The sequence below is a fragment of the Myotis brandtii genome, unplaced genomic scaffold, assembly GCF_000412655.1.
Source record: "Myotis brandtii unplaced genomic scaffold, ASM41265v1 scaffold1643, whole genome shotgun sequence".
Taxonomy (NCBI): domain Eukaryota; kingdom Metazoa; phylum Chordata; class Mammalia; order Chiroptera; family Vespertilionidae; genus Myotis; species Myotis brandtii.
This window is the reverse complement of record NW_005356017.1, coordinates 560,429-580,524: the sequence shown is the minus strand read 5'-3', so window position 1 is coordinate 580,524 and position 20,096 is coordinate 560,429. Positions and strand designations below refer to the sequence as shown.

Genomic DNA, 20,096 nt, shown 5'->3' with positions numbered 1-20,096 from the left:
CCACACACACCCCACCTCAGTTGAAACTGATGTGAAAAACATGAGAAGGTGCTTTTGACATCAATCTAATAACAGCAGGATGGAGCATTCTATGTCAATTCTATCTTCCTCTTCTTTTTTCCTTCTTAACAGGGGGTCAGCTTTGGTGCACAACGACGAAAGCCATCTCTGAGGGTGAAGAGCTAATTGCCTTTGTGGTGGATTTTGACTCAAGGCTCCAAGCTGCCAGCCAGATGACTCTTACAGAAGGGATGTACCCGGCCCGCCTGCTGGACTCAATTCAGCTGCTTCCTCAGCAGGCGGCCATGGCTTCTATTCTGCCTACAGCTATTGTCAATAGTAAGTGCTGAGTGCAATAGCCCAGTGCAGTTGCTTTGTAGTGGTGATGGTATTTATGGGGAGAAAAAAAATGTCTGCTGACAGGCATCCAGGGACAGACTCTACGTTTCAGTTTATCTTCTCTCTAACTCTGTGTGTGTTTGCTTCTCATGTGAGTATAAAAAAAAAATACTTTAATTCATTCATTTCAGGTTGGATTCCTGAATGTCACACACAAAAAGCTGACATTCTAAACCAGTTAAACAACATTCAAGGCTACTATGTAGCTGTGAGAAGTCCAACAGCTTTCTTGATGTTTTTATAGGAGAATGCTTGTGGTATTCTTTAAAGGCAATAGAGTTAAAAACTTAACGGAAAAGAATGCAATTCAGATTTTGATTAGATAGCCCAGTCATTGTGCTTCAGTGGTTGAGGAGGTCCCCTGTTCTACACTGGGTCAAGGCACATGCGTTGTGGGCTCTATCCCCACTAGGGGGCATGCAGGAAACAACTGATTAATGGTTCTCTCATTGATGTTTCTCTCTATCCCTCTCCCTTCCTCTCTCTCTAAAATAATATAAATATATTTTTTTAAATTTTTGATTACATATACTAATGAAGAGGAAGTTTAGCCTGGATAGATCAAGACATCAGCTAATACAAAAAAAATACATATAAGTTTAGAATGCTTTATATGGAGAATTTTTAAATATGCCCTGGCAAATATCCTTTTATATTTGTTAAAATGACTATTGAACTTAGGTTGTATTTCTTGAACACGCAAAGTGACACTGTATGTGACAGAAAATCAGTGACCTAGGAGTCTGAAGATCTGAGCTATACACTCAGCTCTGCTTTTATCTAGTTCTGTGAGAAAACATGAGTAGCAGTTACATCTGAAGAGGAGAATAGATTCTAAAGTTAGTAGGTAAGTAAAATATTACATTTAGTGAAAAATGTCCTTGAAAATCCCTGAGACTCTGAATGATGCAGAATGGAAACCTAGAGACTGCAATGTTGTCTTGATATGAATATATATTTACATATATAGATTCAGCAATAATTATATTCTTGCTGTAACAGCATCCTGTAGAATAAAGACATTTTCTTTCAAGTATATGTGAGATTAGTCTGCATCCAACAAGTGGATCCAGAGGACCCAAACCAAGCTATGATTTTTGGATTTCCTTAATATAAATGTAGTTATTTTCTTTAATGAACCTTTACTTTGATTCAGATAGTGAGGAACGTGAAATAACAGAGGCCCAACTTGAATTTGAGGCAAAAAGGTTTGTTCCCAAGGACACTAGGGGTACCTCATATGATTGTGAAACTCCAATGTGTGAGTGTTAATTGTAATCATATTTAAGATTATACTTAGTTTGCTTTCTGTAGCAAGATAACTATTAATCCCAAATAAATCAGCATAGATGCATACCGTCTTCATTCTCATTCTGAAATAAGCTAATCAGTTAAACTCATCCTGCTTAAATGGACCCTTTATTAAACAATGTGGCCCTCTGAATAGTGTAAATGCAACTAACTTGGTGAGAGAGGCTAAATAATAGACAGTGGTAGCATATGATTTTGTATATGATCTTAATTTGAAATTCTATATTGCACTTGTTGTCCTTACTTTTCATTCACTAGAATTTGATCCTTAGTTTTCTCCTCATCTCCTCAACACCATCGCCTTCACTAACATGTGTTTCACCAACTATACAATTTTCAAATCACAAGTCAGCTCTTTCTGCCAAGTTTTAGACCTCTGTTGCAACCTCTCCCACGTTCCTCTGTATTTTTTATAGGAATTTTTAAAATCCTATATATATAATGTGACCATGTATCCTAGGGTTCCTGGATTAGCTCCTAAATGGACAGCAGCTAATGCGTCCCTGTGTTTTTGTCTACAGAGGATATATTCCCTTGCAAGTCCTGTGGCATCTGGTATCGGAGTGAGCGGAACCTGCAAGCCCATTTGATGTACTATTGCAGTGGGAGGCAACGGGAAGCTGCTCCAGTGTCAGAAGAAAGCGAAGACAATGCTGCTCAGACTTCCAGCCTGTGTCCCTTCCCACAATGCACCAAGACTTTCTCAAATGCCCGAGCTCTAGAAATGCACCTGAATTCACACAGTGGTAAGTGCCTCCCATGTTTCCTCTTTTGCTCCAGGAGACTCCATTCTTTACATACATACATGCATACATCTATAGTCTAACTATATCTACAAATAAGATTAAAATCTAACTGGTTGGATCAGCTAGCTGGTTATGTCACTTATTTTCCACTCAAAGGACTTGGGTCTGAATTCTTTTCTAACAGCTACTGTCCTCAGATTGCAGACCAAATCATTCTTTCTTTCTTTCCTTTTTTTTTTTAAACTGAAGTAAAATAGCATCATTTTAGAAACTCTCAATGCCCTTTGTACATTGTCATTAATATTCATTGATTTCAGTGTCAAGTGATCTTTGCAAACTGACCATACTGTTATCCACATGGCAGGAAAAAAATAGGTATATAAAAAGAAGTATTTGCTGAATTGGAATATAGCTGTCATTTTGATAGGTCCAATTAAAATCACACTTGAGAAAAATTAACTTTTAAATATGGATCTATAAAATGCTCTTGACTTCCAGAGTGCACATCATAACAGCTTAGTTGATTTTCTGACATAAAATCACTTTTAGTCCTGTTTTTAAATTCCTTAAGAAAAATTAGGCTGAAAAACAAATAAGTGTTTTTGTTTTAAGCCCGTTCTTAACAGCAAGGTGGCAACCATTCCCATTTATTTTGGAATTGTATGCCCAGTTGTTGTTAGTGTCATCACATAGTATTCAAATTTTCCTATTTTTTTAATTGAAGGTAATTGAATTATATTAATTTTAGATATCTCTAGGAACATTCTTGAGTAGGGCAAAACAAGTTCTGGGAATCACAGTTCTTCAGCACCTATAATACAAAACTTGTAGGCTGTTTCTGGGTGACTTTCTTCAGTGTTTTTGCTGCGGGTGAATAAATAAAAAACTGAAGTTGGTGCTGAGTTGTAAACAAACTAGCTCCAACCCCCAATGTTCTAGTACAGCACAAGCTTTTGTCTTTGAACCTATAGAAATCGTCAGTTTCCTTTCTACTCATTCTCTTCCCTTTCCCTACAAATGAGCTGTCTGCATGTAGGTGATAAAGCAGGGGAAGTAGAAACAGGTTAGTGGTCTCAGATGGTAAGTCACATACGAAACAAAAACAGGGGGATCTTTTCAGCTGGATAGAAGAACAAGTATTGGATTACTTAAGGAGAAAGAGAGACAGGGATAAGAAATTCCTTTTTATAGCTATAGGACCAGGTTTCTTTGCCATGTTTTCACCTTATAAATATAAAAGGCAATTCTCACTTTAGTCTAGAGTACAGAGAGGATGAGCCAAGCCTGATTTAACCACAAACCAACAAATAGGGACTAGAGTTAACCTTAGTGAGTAAAAGTGTGTGGATCTCAATTTCAATGCATGGGGGGGAAGGGATCCCCCACTCCACCACCGAGCAATTATCTAGAAACCAACCGGGTTTCCCGCAGTTCAACTCAATTCTGACACTATCTACCCAGAGTTAGCATCCGATCCCACAGGTTAAGGACTCAAGACAACCACCTCAGTTCAGGTGTTAATCGCAAGTCCAGATTGTTACCTGTGCATCTGACCAACTGGTGGCTATAAATCAGAGATTGCCAAGACCCCTTCCTTGGGTTTGAATACTTTATTAGAGTGGCTCATGAAACTCAGGAAACCCATTTATTCACTATATGACCAATTTATTATGAAAGGAAATAACTCTGGGACAGACAGATGGAAGAGATGCATAGGGCAAGGTATGGGAAAAGGATGAGGAGCATCCATGCCTCCTCAGAGTATGCCATTCTCCCCTAATCTACATGTTCACCAACCCTGAAGCTCTTTGAACCCAATCCTTTTAGTTTTTTATGGAGGTTTCATTACATAGACATTAAATCATTGGCCATTGGCTGTTGAACTTATTCTCCAATCCCTCAACCCCCTCCCAGGAGGTTGGGGGCAGGGGAAGACTGAAAGTTAAAATCCTTTAATCATGGATTTCCTTACCCTGCCTCCTCTCCCCCCCATCTTCCCCGCCCCCCCTTTCCCCAACAAGCCTCCAATCCTTAGGTTACCTAGGGGCTTTCCAAAGGTCACTTCATTAGCATAACAAAGATGCCTTTATCATCTTACCACAGGAAATTTTAAGGATTTTAGGAGCTGTGAGCCAGGACCCCTGTACAAAGGCCAAATATATATAAGAAATAAGTTAATAGCACAAATTGTTTCTGGCGAAAATGGGTTCTTGCAGTGTCACAAGAAAGAAATTTCAAAGGGCACATGCTTGGGAGAAGTTTAAACAGAGTGGCAAGATTTAATGAGGTGAAGGGAAATGATATGCCCTAGGGGGATATAGAGGGCAGGCAGGTGCTAGCAGCAACTGCTCCGAGATGCTTGATAATCCTCCTTATAGTCTTCATTTTTGGAAGGATCAGGATTGCTTGGAAACTATCCAATCTACTTCCTGAGTTTTTCCCGGACTTATGCTGCCCCCTCCCACCCCAACCAATCCCTTTCCTGGACCATCTGGGGTTCTGTGCCCTTATCCAGTCTGATTCTTTTCCCAGCTAGGCTCTGTCACCATTTTGGCTCCTACTGTGCATGTCCCAAAGTTTTGCTGCCTCATCTGGTTTCTACTGCCCATGCACTTACCTCCCCCTGTGCCATCTTGGTTTCTACTGCACATGTGCCTAGCAAAGGAATTTCCCCTGCTGTTTGTTGTTGTTTTTTTTTAAGTAGGTTTTTATTGATTTCAGAGAGAGAAAGGGAGAGGGAGAGAGAGATAGAAACATCAATGATGAGAGAGAATCATTGATCCACTGCCTCCTGCATGCCCCCTACCGGGGATGAGCCTGCAACCTGGGCATGTGCCCCAATCGGGAATCTAACTGTGACCTCCTGGTCAAAGCTCAACCACTGAGCCACATGGGCTGGACTCCACTGGGCCTGGCTCCACTGTTGTTCGTATCCCTTCCTAGGTAATCCTGGCTAATGACCGGTGACCAGTTCTTCCTGCCCACATCTCTGGAGGATGCAGTAGTCCCCTGCGGAGCCTGTGAATGCTGTAGCTTCCTAGTGAATGAGGCTTAATGTCAGATTCAGCTCCCTAGTAGATTAGGTTTAATATCGGATTCAGCTCCCTAGTTTATTAGGCTTAATGTCTGGTTCCCTTTGCTTCCTTCCTTTATTAATAACTAGCTAACTACTTACACTAACACCATGAGATTCTGAAAGATTTCAATTCATTCCCGTTGTATTGAAGGCATTAGGTTATTGTAAAGGTTCCTGTCATTACAAAACCAACGCATGAAGTTCTCAGTATTCTTATTTTGTTTGTCTCTCCAGGAGTGAAAATGGAAGAATTCCTCCCCCCTGGTGCGAGTCTGAAATGCACCGTCTGTAGCTACAATGCTGATTCTGTGATCAACTTTCACCAGCACCTGTTCTCCCATCTCACTCAAGCTGCCTTCCGATGCACGCACTGCCACTTCGGCTTCCAGACTCAGAGGGAGCTATTGCAGCACCAGGAGCTCCATGTCCCTGGAGGCAAACTTCCCAGAGAAAGTGACATGGACCACTCTCCCAGCGGCACCGAAGACAGCTTACAGCCAGCCCCAGACTTGTTGACCAGAAGCGAACTCCCCCAGAGCCAAAAGGCCATGCAGACTAAAGATGCGAGCTCTGACACAGAGCTGGACAAGTGTGAGAAAAAGACTCCGCTCTTTCTCACGAACCAGAGACCGGAGCTACAGCCCACGGCAAATAAACAAAGCTTTTCTTACACGAAAATAAAGTCTGAGCCCTCTAGTCCAAGACTTGCCTCATCTCCAGTGCAGCCTAATATCGGGCCTTCTTTCCCTGTGGGTCCTTTTCTCTCTCAGTTTGCTTTTCCCCAAGATATCACCATGGTCCCTCAGGCTTCAGAGATCTTAGCCAAGATGTCTGAGCTGGTACACCGGCGACTGAGGCACGGGAGCAGCAGCTACCCTCCCGTCATCTACAGCCCCTTGATGCCCAAGGGGGCGACTTGTTTTGAGTGTAACATAACATTCAACAATTTGGATAATTACCTAGTGCACAAAAAACATTACTGCAGCAGCCGATGGCAGCAGATGGCCAAGTCCCCAGAGTTCCCCGGTGTCTCAGAAAAGATGCCCGAGGCCGTGAGTCCCAACACCGGCCAGACCTCCATAAACCTTCTCAACCCGGCCGCTCATGCGGCCGATCCTGAGAACCCGCTTCTCCAAACATCCTGCCTCAACTCTCCCACCGTTTTAGATTTAATTGGGCCCAACGGGAAGAGCCACGACAAGGACTTTTCTGCTCAAGCTAAGAAGCTCTCCACCTCAAGTAGCAATGACGATAAGATGAATGGGAAACCCGTTGATGCAAAAAACCCCAGTGGCCCCTTAGTGGATGGGGAAAGTGACCCAAATAAGACCACCTGTGAAGCTTGCAACATTACCTTCAGCCGGCACGAGACGTACATGGTCCACAAACAGTACTACTGTGCCACCCGCCACGACCCGCCGCTCAAGAGATCTGCTTCCAACAAAGTGCCTGCCATGCAGAGAACCATGCGCACGCGCAAGAGGAGGAAGATGTATGAGATGTGCCTACCCGAGCAGGAACAGAGGCCGCCCCTGGTCCAGCAGCGCTTTCTGGACGTGGCCAACCTCAGCAATCCCTGTACCTCCGCTCAAGAACCGGCCGAAGGGCTCGGAGAGTGCTACCACCCAAGATGTGATATCTTCCCGGGAATTGTCTCCAAGCACCTGGAAACGTCTCTGACCATCAACAAATGCGTCCCGGTTTCCAAATGCGACGCTGCCCACGCCAGTGTTTCCTGCCTAGAGATGGACGTGCCCATCGATCTCAGCAAAAAGTGCTTATCCCAGTCCGAGCGGACGACCACGTCGCCCAAGAGGCTGCTGGACTACCACGAGTGCACCGTGTGCAAGATCAGTTTCAATAAGGTCGAGAACTACCTGGCCCACAAGCAGAATTCCTGCCCGGTCACTGCCCATCAGCGGAATGACCTGGGTCCGCTCGACAGCAAAGTGTTTCCGAATCCAGAGAGCGAACGCAGCAGCCCCGACGTCAGCTATGACAGGAGCATCATCAAGTGTGAGAAGAATGGCAACCTGAAGCAGCCTTCCCCCAACGGGAACTTATTCTCATCCCACTTGGCCACCCTGCAAGGCCTGAAGGTCTTCAGCGAAGCCGCGCAGCTCATTGCTACAAAAGAAGAAAGCAAACATTTGTTTCTGCCGCAATGCCTTTACCCCGGAGCAATCAAGAAGGCAAAGGGAGCCGACCAGCTTTCCCCGTATTATGGGATAAAGCCGAGCGATTATATTTCTGGTTCTCTCGTCATCCATAACGCTGACATCGAGCAAGGCACAAATGCAGAAAATGAATCTCCTAAAGGCCAGGCTTCCTCCAATGGGTGTGCTGTGCCCAAGAAGGACTCCCTGCCTTTGTTGCCCAAAAATAGAGGCATGGTAATAGTCAACGGTGGACTGAAGCAAGATGAGAGACCTGCCGCCAACCCACAGCAAGAGAACATTTCCCAGAATCCTCAGCATGAAGATGGCCACAAGTCTCCCTCTTGGATCTCGGAGAACCCATTAGCCACGAATGAGAACGTCTCACCAGGCATGCCCTCCGCGGAGGAACAGTTGTCTAGTATAGCGAAAGGTGTGAATGGCTCCACCCAGGCTCCGACCAGTGGGAAATATTGCCGGCTGTGTGACATCCAGTTCAACAACCTCTCGAACTTTATAACTCACAAGAAGTTTTATTGCTCATCACACGCAGCGGAACACGTCAAATGAAACAACGAGCTAACTAGAGACATCAGTCACCTTTGGTACAGTGTTGAGTATGTTGTGCTTCCCAGTCCAGAAAGATAACAACAGAAACAAAAGCTGTTGTGAATTACATCTGGGCAAATCAGGAGAGAAGTCATGATGGCCGAATTGAAGACTTAAGGTGTAATTTCATTACAGTCCATTAGTAACGTGTATTATTGGTGCCATTTTCAAAAAGAATTAATTTATTTTACCAGCAGTATTCATAGCTGTGGTTATGTTATTTTTATTTAAAAAACTTTATATTAAAGTCATTTGTAATGTTATTGTATAGTTATTGTGTAGCACATATGGTTTGCACTGTATAGTAGCTTTTAAAGAAAATAGTCACAAACAATACAGAAGAGCATTTTAGAAATAGCTTCAAAAGCACTTGTGTACCTTGAGTTCTTCTTATATGCTGTTGCAGATAAACGTATATGCTAAAATATAACTTGCAAAGATGTTCTAAGTACACATGCTATAAGTTCGCCTTAAGATTTCAATTCTTGGATAATCAGGCTCTGTTTGCACTTTATATTTTAGCAGATACAGTCTCTTAGTCACTAGGCTTTGCATTTGTATGTAGCCGTATGTTTCTGTCCATTTTCTTAATCTTAAACATGTATGTTAAATGAAGATGGCAATTTTTTTCTTGTATAGTACTTGTATTTTCTTTCGCTGATGCAGCTCTGTCTCAATTTTTAAACCTTTGCTGTTACATGCAATACTTTGTAAAGAATGAACAAAATTACTGGAAGCAGTATTGTAAGTAAATGAAGTAGTATTAATCAGTTTTATCTTTTGAAAGGCACAGTCTAAATCGAAACCCTGAACTCAATGCTGCAAGTATGAATTTAATTCATATATAAGATCTATTTAAATATAATAGTAGCAATACTGCACCTGGTGATCACAAAGATAATGTTCTACTTCTGATAGAAATAATTTCTCAACAAATGTTGTTACTATGCATGTATATGGATGGAATAAAATTCCAGATTGTTGGAGAAGTTTGGCATACTTTTTTTTCTTTAAGATACAAGAGCAACCCCATATATGATGAGAATAAGTTCCCAACAGCATTAATAGCTGTAATAACCAGTAAAGCAATAGATTGTCCTTTCTGTGTGCCTAATTAATATAACTTATTATATTAAAATGAACTGGAGACTCCAGGCTCTGAAAATAGAAAAGTTCTTCATTATAACTATATATAATAAGCACTATCTTTTTGTTCCCTACCCCCTCCACCACTGTAGCAGAGAAAAAGAATTTAGACACAATTTCATGAGTGTCTAAAAGGCTTACAGAACCTCTGCACAAGAACTGGCACAGAGGTTGATCAAATGCGCCCAACTTTTAGATGAAGTTTACCGGAGAAAGAAGTTTGCATTTGGAGGAGCAGTGAAATGGTGTGGTAAAGTGGCTCTGATGAGTAAAGATGCACGCATTTCATGCTTGCAATTTGTGAAAGACTAGATTTCACACATCTCATTTGTACATTTAAAGTGTTTGCATGTTGAGGGGGACTGGAGAGCAGTGTAGGTTATGGAGGACCTAATGGGCTCCCCAGAGGAGTTGAGAGATGATTCCATAGGCTAGATGACACCCATTGCCAGTCAAAGACAGACTGCAGTGCACAGTGACTTTAGAAACATCCTGATCTGGAAAGGCAATTGCTTCTCCTGTCCCTGAGAAGCACTATTTGCAGAGAGATGATGATGCACCATTAATTGTCCATATTGGATGTGGTAACATAACCTAAGGTGCCAGCCTCATAACATATAAACACTGGGACAAAACATAAAAAATACTGTGTTGTCAAGGCCATTTTCCCAGTTGCTTGTTGAGAATAACTATCTTCCTATATAATAAAAGGCCAATATGCAAATTGTCCCCTCAACCGGGAGTTCCACCAGGAGTTTGACTGGAGTTTCACCAGGGGGCAGGGCTGGCCTGCCAACCGCCTGTGGCCCCACCCCCAGGGCAGCCCCACCCTGATCGGCCCCCTCCACCCTGTTTTGGGGCAGGGCCAGCCTACCAACCACCCGCAGCCCCTCCCCGTGGCCAGCAGGACCCTACCTATGCAAGAATTCGTGCACCGGGTGTCTAGTTGAATATACAATTTTGACCTTAACTAATATTTTTTCATTTCAGGTGACTAATTAGTGAGGTGAACAGAATTTAGATGCTTAAAAGAGTCTTGCAAGAATCTCTCAAAGTATCAGGTGCTCGGGGACCCACAAGGATGTTCATAAAGATCTGCTCAGTTCTCAGGTGGGAACTGGCAAGCCTGGGTATTCTTTACGGGACTTTCTTCTCCAATCTCTTCCTTTTTGTTGTTTTATTGGGGTGGCATTGTAATAAATTATACAGATTTCAGGTGCACACTTCTATAATACTTAATCTATATATTGTGTGTTCACCACCCCAAGTCAAGGCTCCTTCCATCACCTTTATCTCCCCTATACCCTCTTCTACCTTTCCCTACTCCTCCCCTTCCCCACTGGTAATCACCATGCTGTTGTCCAAGTCTATGAGTTTTTTATGTTTGTTTGTTTTTGCTTAATCCTGTCACCCTTTCCCAATCTCTTCTTCTTTAAAAAGAAAAAAGAAAGAAAGAAAATCATCCAAGCAACATTTCTTTATTGATCACCTAGGATTTTGCCCACTATTTGGGGAATGAAGGCAAAAAGGCATACTACACGATTGCTTCCCTAAAGGAGCTTATAATCTGGCTCAGATTAGTGCTATTAGTGTTTCTCAACACTATTTCCTTGTTACAATCACTTAGGCAACATTTTCTAAATGCCAACATATATGTAATTTTGGTTCACTGGGTCTCAATCTAGGTAAATTAAAGACAATTCCTCTTTGTGGGTTCTGGGAATCAATACCTTTTCAAATCTGTCCAGATGGTTCCAATGTATGCCACAATGTGTTAGGAAACACCAAGGACAAGATATGAAGGAAGAGTGAGACTCAATAGAGTGGAGAGATAAGAAAAAAGGAAACCAATATGGAATGAAAGAGTTGGGGAAGACTATATGGGCAGGGTAGGGTCTAGAAAGGTGGGTACAATAGTAAGGAAAGCTACCTGTCCTTTGGGGAACCTTGAAATATATGTGAACTATATCCAAAAGAATATTGCAAATATTGTTTATATAGTTAAAAACCAGTTCTACTAGCCATTCACAGAAGAAAATAGCGGAGATTGAAATCATGACATTCAAACCAGAACTAGACCCTGGAGGTAAGCAGCTGTGGGGAACTTCCAGCCTGCAGGCCATATAAAGGCCCAAGAAATCATTTGGTCTGGCCCTGCCAAGGCATTAGGGTGAAGTAATGAAATGTTTGACCAAATATAGCAGGCTGATTTTTAAGTGGATAATTTTTTATGGCCCACGAATGATATTATAAATATCCAAATAGCCCTTGGCAGAAAAAAGGTTCCCCACCCCTGGTATAAAGGAAGAAAATGGTCTTTCTACATGTGGGGATCATTGTAAATAATAGCATGAAAGTAGACTGTGAGGGTAAAGAGTAAAAAAATTTTCAAAATAAGAGGACTCAAATTGAAAGGTAAAAGAAAATAAGGGTATAAATAAGGGCTCTGATATCACAAGACTTTGAAAGGCAGGCTGAGTAAAGTTTATGGGTTTGCCTTGTACCTTGCTTCTTAAACAGTCATGAAAAGAAAATTGTGCTTGGGAACAGGGATAGAGTGACTGTGAGGCTTAGATGCCTCATGGTTAGAAGGCCAGAGTGTTGGTCCACATGGGGGTAGTGGGGTATTACTCTCTGTAAGTAATCCCCCACTTCTCCTGGAAGGACACTGGTGATGGCCTCTTAAGGCCCACTAGGCTAATCTCCCTGAGGCCAGGACTGTGGTTGCAAATACTGCCAGCATTTGCTGCAAACATTTTCACAGCACAACTGTTGGCCGGAGGCAATTTCTCCCTAAAAGATAAAATAACTGGTCGACAGTTTGGCTTCCTATCTCTATGGACAGAGGCAACAGACGATGTATTTGAGCTGGTTGTCAGTGTGGTTTAATTTCTCCGTTGAGAAAGTTCTCGCAGTGCTCCCATTCTTATAGGAGGTAAGTCTTAGCCAGATTGCATGCTATTCTAGAAAATGGTTAAAAATCCATGTTTGCAAATCCTTGGTGAGCACAGTCCTCCCTGCCGCAAAAGAGGCGGCTGCTCATTCACACAGTTTTCAAGAGCATTAATTATCCATTGTTTGTAGGAAACTCTCTTGATGAAGGAAGAAATCCAAGTATTCAAGTGAAAAGGAAAAAAAAAAGTGCAATGCCGAACGAGGAGACAAATCAACAAAGCAAAAAGAAAAAGAAGTGTAATACTATGAACAAAGTCTTCAACGATGATATATTTTCATTTTCCACAATAAAGTACTTTTAATTCTATGACCAGGTGGTGTTTTTTTCTCCATGTTTCATCATCATTCTCCTACGAATGCTCCGGTTTCTTCATTCCTGTTTCTTTTACGGCCAAATTGCCTTACGGCCGAGTCGCCCTGCGGCCAAGCTGTTTGGGGCGAGACCACCTGAACGGACCTCCTCGCATCTCCATCCTTCGTTACACCTGCGGAGACCCTCTCTCTCCACAAGGTAACATTCTCGAGTTTCGGGGACCAGGCCCGGTGTCTGGGGGCCGTTACTGTGCAGCCTCCTGGCGGGCGGTAAGGACATGCTCTGCCCGTTGGCGGGGCAGGAGCAGGGACGGAGCCAGGGGAGCTGGGCCCCAGCCAGGCTCCTCAGAGGTGAAGCATCACAGCAGAAACGGTGGTCCCCAACCTGGGGAATCTCCTGGGGTGTCATTGAGACCCAAGTGTCATTCATTCACATGCGTGACATTCGTAAACAGTGCAGCATCTGAGCTAGCGGGTCTCCCCTGCTCACTCGGGACTCAGTCATGAGGCGGAATTGAGTCCGATGACAGCCGGACCCAGGCCGGGTGTCTGTCTGGAAGTTAGTCTGAACCTGATTAATTCAGAGGATCATGCAAAAGCAGACACAGGTTAGGCGAAAGTTTACTCTGGCACTGCCCAGAACAAAAAGAGTTTGCTTAGGACATGCATAGAATAAACTGTTTTCAAGAACCTTGGCAACCCCGTTTTGCATACAGATAATATATTCGTGTCAAACGAGTTTTATCTTCATATTAAAGAAGGTCAGAGCTTGTTTGCTTGGCAAGCTGCTTTGAATTATCCTTTCGGTTTTCTACATATGGCATAACCTGGTTTCCGATGGTGTAAAATGTATCCTATCCACTAAGTTCAGAACCTTTTTTTTCCATTGTGGGAGGCCAGTAACCCTCAAGAAAAACAAGTAAAATACAGTGTTGTTGTATTTAGGGAAAGATATGCAATGACAAAATAGTCTTTTAAAATTAATAATGGGGATATAAAATTTTATTAAAAATACAAGAAATAAAAAAATATACTCAATATAATTAGTTTAAAATAAGAGGATAATAGAAAGGAGATGATTCAGATGAACAACATAAAAATCATGGAAAAAATCGTAAGAGGAAAACAGAAAATGTAAGACAAAGGAATTTACAGGAAGGTAGTCACACCGAGATGCTCAGACACATCCCTGGGGTGGACACACCTGCTACAACGGATGAATTGTCCCTGATCCTAGGCAAGGCCAGGTCTTCCACTTAAGCTTCCAATTCTCTATAGCTAATTATTCCCTCTCTTTCCTCACACAAAAGCAATAAATGTGTCTTTTTTTAAAAAATGATTGATGAGAGAGAGAGAGAGACAGATTGATTTGTATTTCCGCTTGTTTATGCATTCCTTAGTTGATTCTTATACGTGAACTGACAGGAATCGAACCCACAACTTTGGCTTATCAGGAGGATGCTCTAACCAATTTACCTATCCAGCCAGGGCCAGATGTGTCTTTTTCAATTTATGTAAGGACGTGGACAAGAAGCATCAACATGTGCTCTAAATTGAAGTCTGAACCAGAATTGAAAGGTCCCTCTCAGGTGTCATGGATTGTGTAATAATCCATCAATTACCTAATCCTGGAAGATGGAGGGAGTTCCAATAATGCTCAGATAAAATCCCTTGTCAGTCTTGTGGAAGGAGGCTTCGAGCAGATTCAATTTAATTTTAGGGATTAGAGGAGTGTGATATTACTTGTATATAGTGTCGATCAGTAAGTGCTTATCTACCACATCAGTACTACAATCACTATTTTACCAATGAACAAACTGATGCTTAGAGCATTGAGTTCCCCAAGTGTCAGAGCCAGTAGAGCCATGTCTGAAAGCCAGTTGCCTGCTTTTGCTCTTTTGCTACGGTTCTTCAGAAGGCCGTGGATCTTCCTCCCCCTGCCTCAAGCCAAACCCCTCAACTTGTTGCTGACATGTGAGATGGGTTCCGTAGACTTGCAGTGTGTATTTCCAGCTACCGACACTGTTTTTGCTGCTGGTGGCTAAGGTGCGCATACAGTGGGAAGTTTTCTCTTTAGCATGTGGTGAAGCTGAAAGGCAACCAGAAGTACCCTGTCTTTGGAACTGACCCTTTTTGTTGGGGAGCACATGAGACTTGGTTGGAAAGCTGTAAGGAGGATATTCCGAGAAAAGGGAGGTGTGTAGAAGGCCGTCTGCCCTGTTTATGGGAATTCCGACTTAGGGGAGACTTAGGGGAGTGTTGAAGGCAATGCCTCTAATTATTCCTTGACCTTTCCAAACAAGTCTGTGCATGTGCAGACCCCCGAGTGTTTACTGGAATCCTTATGCTTAATCCCTGGATGCCTTTGCCTAGAGGACAACGTAAGCACGTGTGTCCTCCCAAGATTACTCGATTGTATCATTGTATCTAAAGATAAAAATTCCAATAAAGGCCTAACAGGCAGGAATAGAGGATGCCCGGGCCACTAGACCCCTTAGCCTTATGCTTAATCCCTGGATGCCTTTGCCTAGAGGACAACGTAAGCACGTGTGTCCTCCCAAGATTACTCACCCTACTGATTGTATCTAAAGATAAAAATTCCAATAAAGGCCTAACAGGCAGGAATAGAGGATGCCCGGGCCACTAGAACCGGGGGCCCCTTAGCCCTCTCTTGCACAGTGAAACTGTGTCTGAGTAATCTGTTCATCCGTTATTCAGGGGCTGCTGGTCAGCCTTGGCACCTTTTCACATGCAATGTAATGAACACCTTCTTTTCAAGGACAGTAAGTAAGGTGCGCCATGATAAAGCACATTTGAATAGAAGCATCTAGGGACATGTAACCCTCTGGTTTTCATTGGTTGTAGGAAAAGATTTTGGAGCTGCTTCCCCTACTCACTCTTAGGTATAACTGTGTCCTGACCACCAAGTTGCACAAAGCCTTACTAGGTGATGCGATCTATGAAAATTGTGAGGAATTACTGATTAGAGTGTGGGACATGCTGAAAATAGGAAGGTGGTTCTCTCATTGGCAAAGTTGAGGGTAGAAAATATTCTGGTTTCTCTGGTTTTGCCATGCAGTAGATGGTCATATATGATATACACCTATTTTGTTGTTTGGGAACGTATTTTTATATTGCAATATGTCATTTCAACAGCAAAAGTTTAAAAAGGAAATGTCATATTCAATTTAAAAAATTCTGAACTAAAGTTTACATTTCTCGGGAAAGCTAGATAATGAATGTGTAACCGCCACAAATTAATATTTTGTCTACATCCACCATTCACTAAGGAAATTATAGAGATTTAGTTAATCACACAAAACCATAACATATAAATCTGCTCAAGGATCTTCAGCATTGCCTGGCCGACGTGGCTCAATGGTTGTGCCTCAAACCATGAACCAGGAGGTCATGATTTGATTCTGGGTCAGGGAACATGCCCAGGTTTTGGGCTTGATCCCCAGTAGGGAGTGTTCAGGAGCAGCCAATCAGTGATTGTCTTTCACCATTGATGTTTCTATCCCTCACTCAGTCTCCCTAAACTATATTCTAATTTCACTAATTCTACACTAATGTCCTTTTCCTATTTCAGGATCTAATCCATGACACCATATTGCATTTAAGCTAATGTTTTTTTAGTCTCCTCTAATGTATTATAGCTCCTTTGTCCTTAATTTCCTATGACCATGACACTTCTTTTTTTTAAATATGTTTTTATTGATTTTTAGAGAGAGAGGCAGGGAGAGGGATAGAGATAGAAACATAGATGAGAGAGAAACATCACCTCCTGCATGCCCCCCACTGGGGATTGAGCCCAAAACCAGGGCATGTGCCCTAACTGGGAATTGAACAGGTAACCTCTTGGTTCCTGGGTCAGTGTTCAACCACTGAGCCATACCAGCCATGCTGACCTTGACACTTCTGAAGAATACTGGTCAAATATTTTGTAGGTTATTCCTCAGTGTTCTTTTATGATTGGTCTGGAGTTAGAAATTTGCGTAGAAGAGCAGAGAGTTGAAGTGCTTCTCAGTGCATTTTATCAGGACGTATACTAGTACACTGTAAATTATACTAGTACACTGTAAATTACCATGTTCCTTTTCATACTCTAATCATTAGACATGAATCACTAAATCTGGTCAACATTCCACAGGTGGCAAATTAAGCTCTACTTTCTGGAGGAAGAAGTATCAAAACATTTGTGGGCCTATGTTAAAAACCATGATTGCTAAGTATTTATGAAGAGATACTTTGAAGCTATACAAATATCCTGTTTCTCTTTAAAGTTTTACCCACTGATTTTAGCATTCAGTAGTGGATCTTGCCTGCAGCAACTCTTGTTGTGGCATAGACCTTTAATCATTTTTGTCTCTTCCATCGTTTCTATGTTTGTTATTGGAAATCTTTAATGAAAACTTGTTCCTTCTCCCCACTTATGTATTTATTCAATCATTTATTTATATCAGTACGGGCTAATGGTATTTGCTTTATTCTCTATCCTATAAGCTAATACTATCATTATTTGGTTACTAAGATCGTTCTAGCTTTGGCCATGGGGAACTCTCACAGGTAGACTTATTTTTAATTTTTTCTTACACTTTTCCTTGCTATCTGGCACAAGATGCAGTAAGCCCCAGAATAAGCCTAATTTCACAGCACATTCCTATTGAAACATCTTTTCTTTTCCTTGACCCAGTTTTAGAGTCAGCCTTTTCTCCAAAGAACCCTGCAACCTCTTACTGGAGAATGGGATTAAAAGCCAAAATCTTGATACTAATATGCTTGTTGTTACTGGTATCTCTACTTCTAGACCCTCTCAGTAGATATAGCTAAGATGTGTCCTATATAATAAAACCCTAATATGCAAATCAACTGAACAACAGAACAACTGGTCGCTATGACACCCACTGACTACCAGTGGGCAGACACTCTTCGCAGGAGCTGCCCCCTGATGGTCAGTGCATTCTCACAGGGGGAGCACCGTGCAGCCAGAAGCTGGGCTCACAGCTGGCGAGCGCAGTGGTGGAGACGGGAGCCTCTCCTGCCTCTGCAGCAATGCTAAGGACCCCTTGGGGGATGTCCGACTGCCAGCTTAGGCCCGCTTCCCTCCCTCGAGGTGTCCTAGACTGCGAGAGGGCACAGGCCAGGCTGAGGGACTCTCCCCCTGCCCCAGTGCACAAATGTCGTGCACCAGGCCTCTAGTTTAAATATAACAACCATTGTATGCAGACACTCATATACTTCTTTCTATAGTACGTATATTTTAAAATAAACAAGAGCTCACACTAATGTATCAGACCATACCCAGCCCAGCACTTATGTTATATTTTAATGTTCAGGTCAATATAAATATTTATTCTTTAATACACATTGATATGTTTTATTTTTATTTTAAAATAATTTTATTTTTAAAGATGGTTTATGACTATATTATAGATCCATAAGAATGAATTTATTTCTCAATAACAAAATATTTCACAAAGCATACAATTATAATTATTTTAAACTCCTTTTCACTCCCAAAAGATGTCCTAATAAACTCTAAAGTGACTGTACAGTGAATTAAGCTGAGCTTAGTAGGCACTTGGAATGCTATGACTTATAGCAAAGCCTCATAAGCTTTCCTGTTCATATACTAGTAGATCATCTGAGGATCTTGTTAAACTGCAGACTGATTCAGTGGGACTCGGGAGGGGTTTGCGAGTCTGCACTTCTAACAAACTCCCAGCTATTGCTAATGCTGCAGGTGTACAGACCACACTTTGAGTAGCAAGGCTCCAGACTGCAGTATAGTTGTCATGGCACGAGCTTTCTGTACAGTTATTCAGTTGTCCTGCAGTCCTCATCCATGACCCATTCCTACTGAACTCAGTAACCACTAGGACTTTTCTTCATTGATCTATTTCAGTTTTGTGTCTTTGTCCATAATACAAACAAGGCAAGTTTCTATCAATGTGTAAATTAGATTAGCTGTATTTGACAGGTGAAAATGAATTTCACCAGAATTTAACTTATTATTTGCCAGGCTACATTCATATTTTACTTATACACAACAGCTGCAGCACTGTGAACTTTCCCATTTTCAAGTTAATATTAATGTTGATGAGTTTTTTTAACCCAAATAAAACACTTTTGTGGAGTCTATGACAAGATTGGTGGACTCACACTGTGATCAGAGATGGATGCTTAAGGGAATAGTGGAATCCTTCGTGATTCATGACCATTCCTGGTGGGGGGTGGGCTGGGAGTGGAGAGAGAGTGACAGGAGAGAGGAACCAAGTAAATATGTACAGTATTGCAATCTCACGGCCATCTGTGCTAATGGCATGCCACAAATCTCAAACTGAAACAGTGTGAAAGCAAATGGTATTAGTTAATTTTAATATTGTGCCCTTCAAACTTACTGGTTTTACTTCATGCATTCATTCATTCATGATTGCATTCTGATTTTGAGTTCTTACTCTGACAACATTGTGATAGGCACTGGGGAACAGATATTAAGGGATAGACTTCTACTAGCTTTGGGTAGAGAAGTATAGAAAGAAAAGTACACAGGTGAATGTTTTATATAAAACATGATAAATGCTACACTGTTGCATGGCATCCCGGAAGAACGTAAGAGAGCACGTTATCCAATCTTGGGGATCCTGGGAAAGTTTTTCAGAGGAAATGGTGCCTAATTAGAGATGTAATAAATGAATAAGTTGTCCAGATAAAGAAAAACAGGGGACAATGACAGAGAAGAGGGGGGAGATAAGAGGAGGTAGGTGGGAAAGAGGTTATTTTTAGAACATTCTAAGAAAAGAAATTAGCATGTGCAAAACCCAAATGAGCAGAACATAATTCACTATGATAATTACAACTTCCCCTATTTTTTTTTTCCTGGATTCCCAAATTAGTGATGTCAGCACCACTCACCAGGTTACCCTGACCACAAACTAGGCGTAATCCTGGTTTCCTGCTGCTCTCTCATTCTACTGCCTCCCATTTTAATGATCATCTAGTTCTCTCCATTCTTTCATGTAGATATATCTTAAATGGGTTTTCTTCACCCTAAATAGCTATGAGAGCCTTCAAACTAAGCTTCCTAATTTCAGTTTTAAATATTTCCAGGTGGAAACACATTTTAACTACAGTGATCTTTCCAAAGATGACATTTGACTACTGTTCCTTTTTAAATTCTCCAATGGCTCCCCATTGCCCTCAGGATCAGGATTCTGTAACAGGGTCAAGAAGACCTTAGTTCATTGGGCTCCTGCTTATGTCTCCACCTTGCTGATCCCATATTTGATTCATTGCATATGTACTTGTTGATTACCTATATATAACAGTCACTATACTATATATTATAAATAAAATGAATAAGATAAACAGCCCTGTAAACAT

The 20,096-nt window shown here is 41.8% G+C and overlaps 1 protein-coding gene across 2 annotated transcripts in view; it reads left to right on the top strand.

Annotated features, from left to right (window-relative positions):
- The window catches only part of ZFPM2 (zinc finger protein, FOG family member 2), a 312,267-nt gene extending 302,981 nt beyond the window's left edge, over positions 1–9,286 (top strand). For both annotated transcript variants that reach the window (XM_014536528.1, XM_014536529.1), the window contains 3 exons: positions 133–339; positions 2,232–2,456; positions 5,767–9,286. In XM_014536528.1, coding sequence (XP_014392014.1) covers positions 133–339; positions 2,232–2,456; positions 5,767–8,258 — 2,924 coding nt within the window. In that variant the 3' untranslated portion in view covers positions 8,259–9,286. The remainder of the gene's footprint in view (positions 1–132; positions 340–2,231; positions 2,457–5,766) is intronic.
- The last annotated feature ends 10,810 nt before the right edge of the window (positions 9,287–20,096 follow it).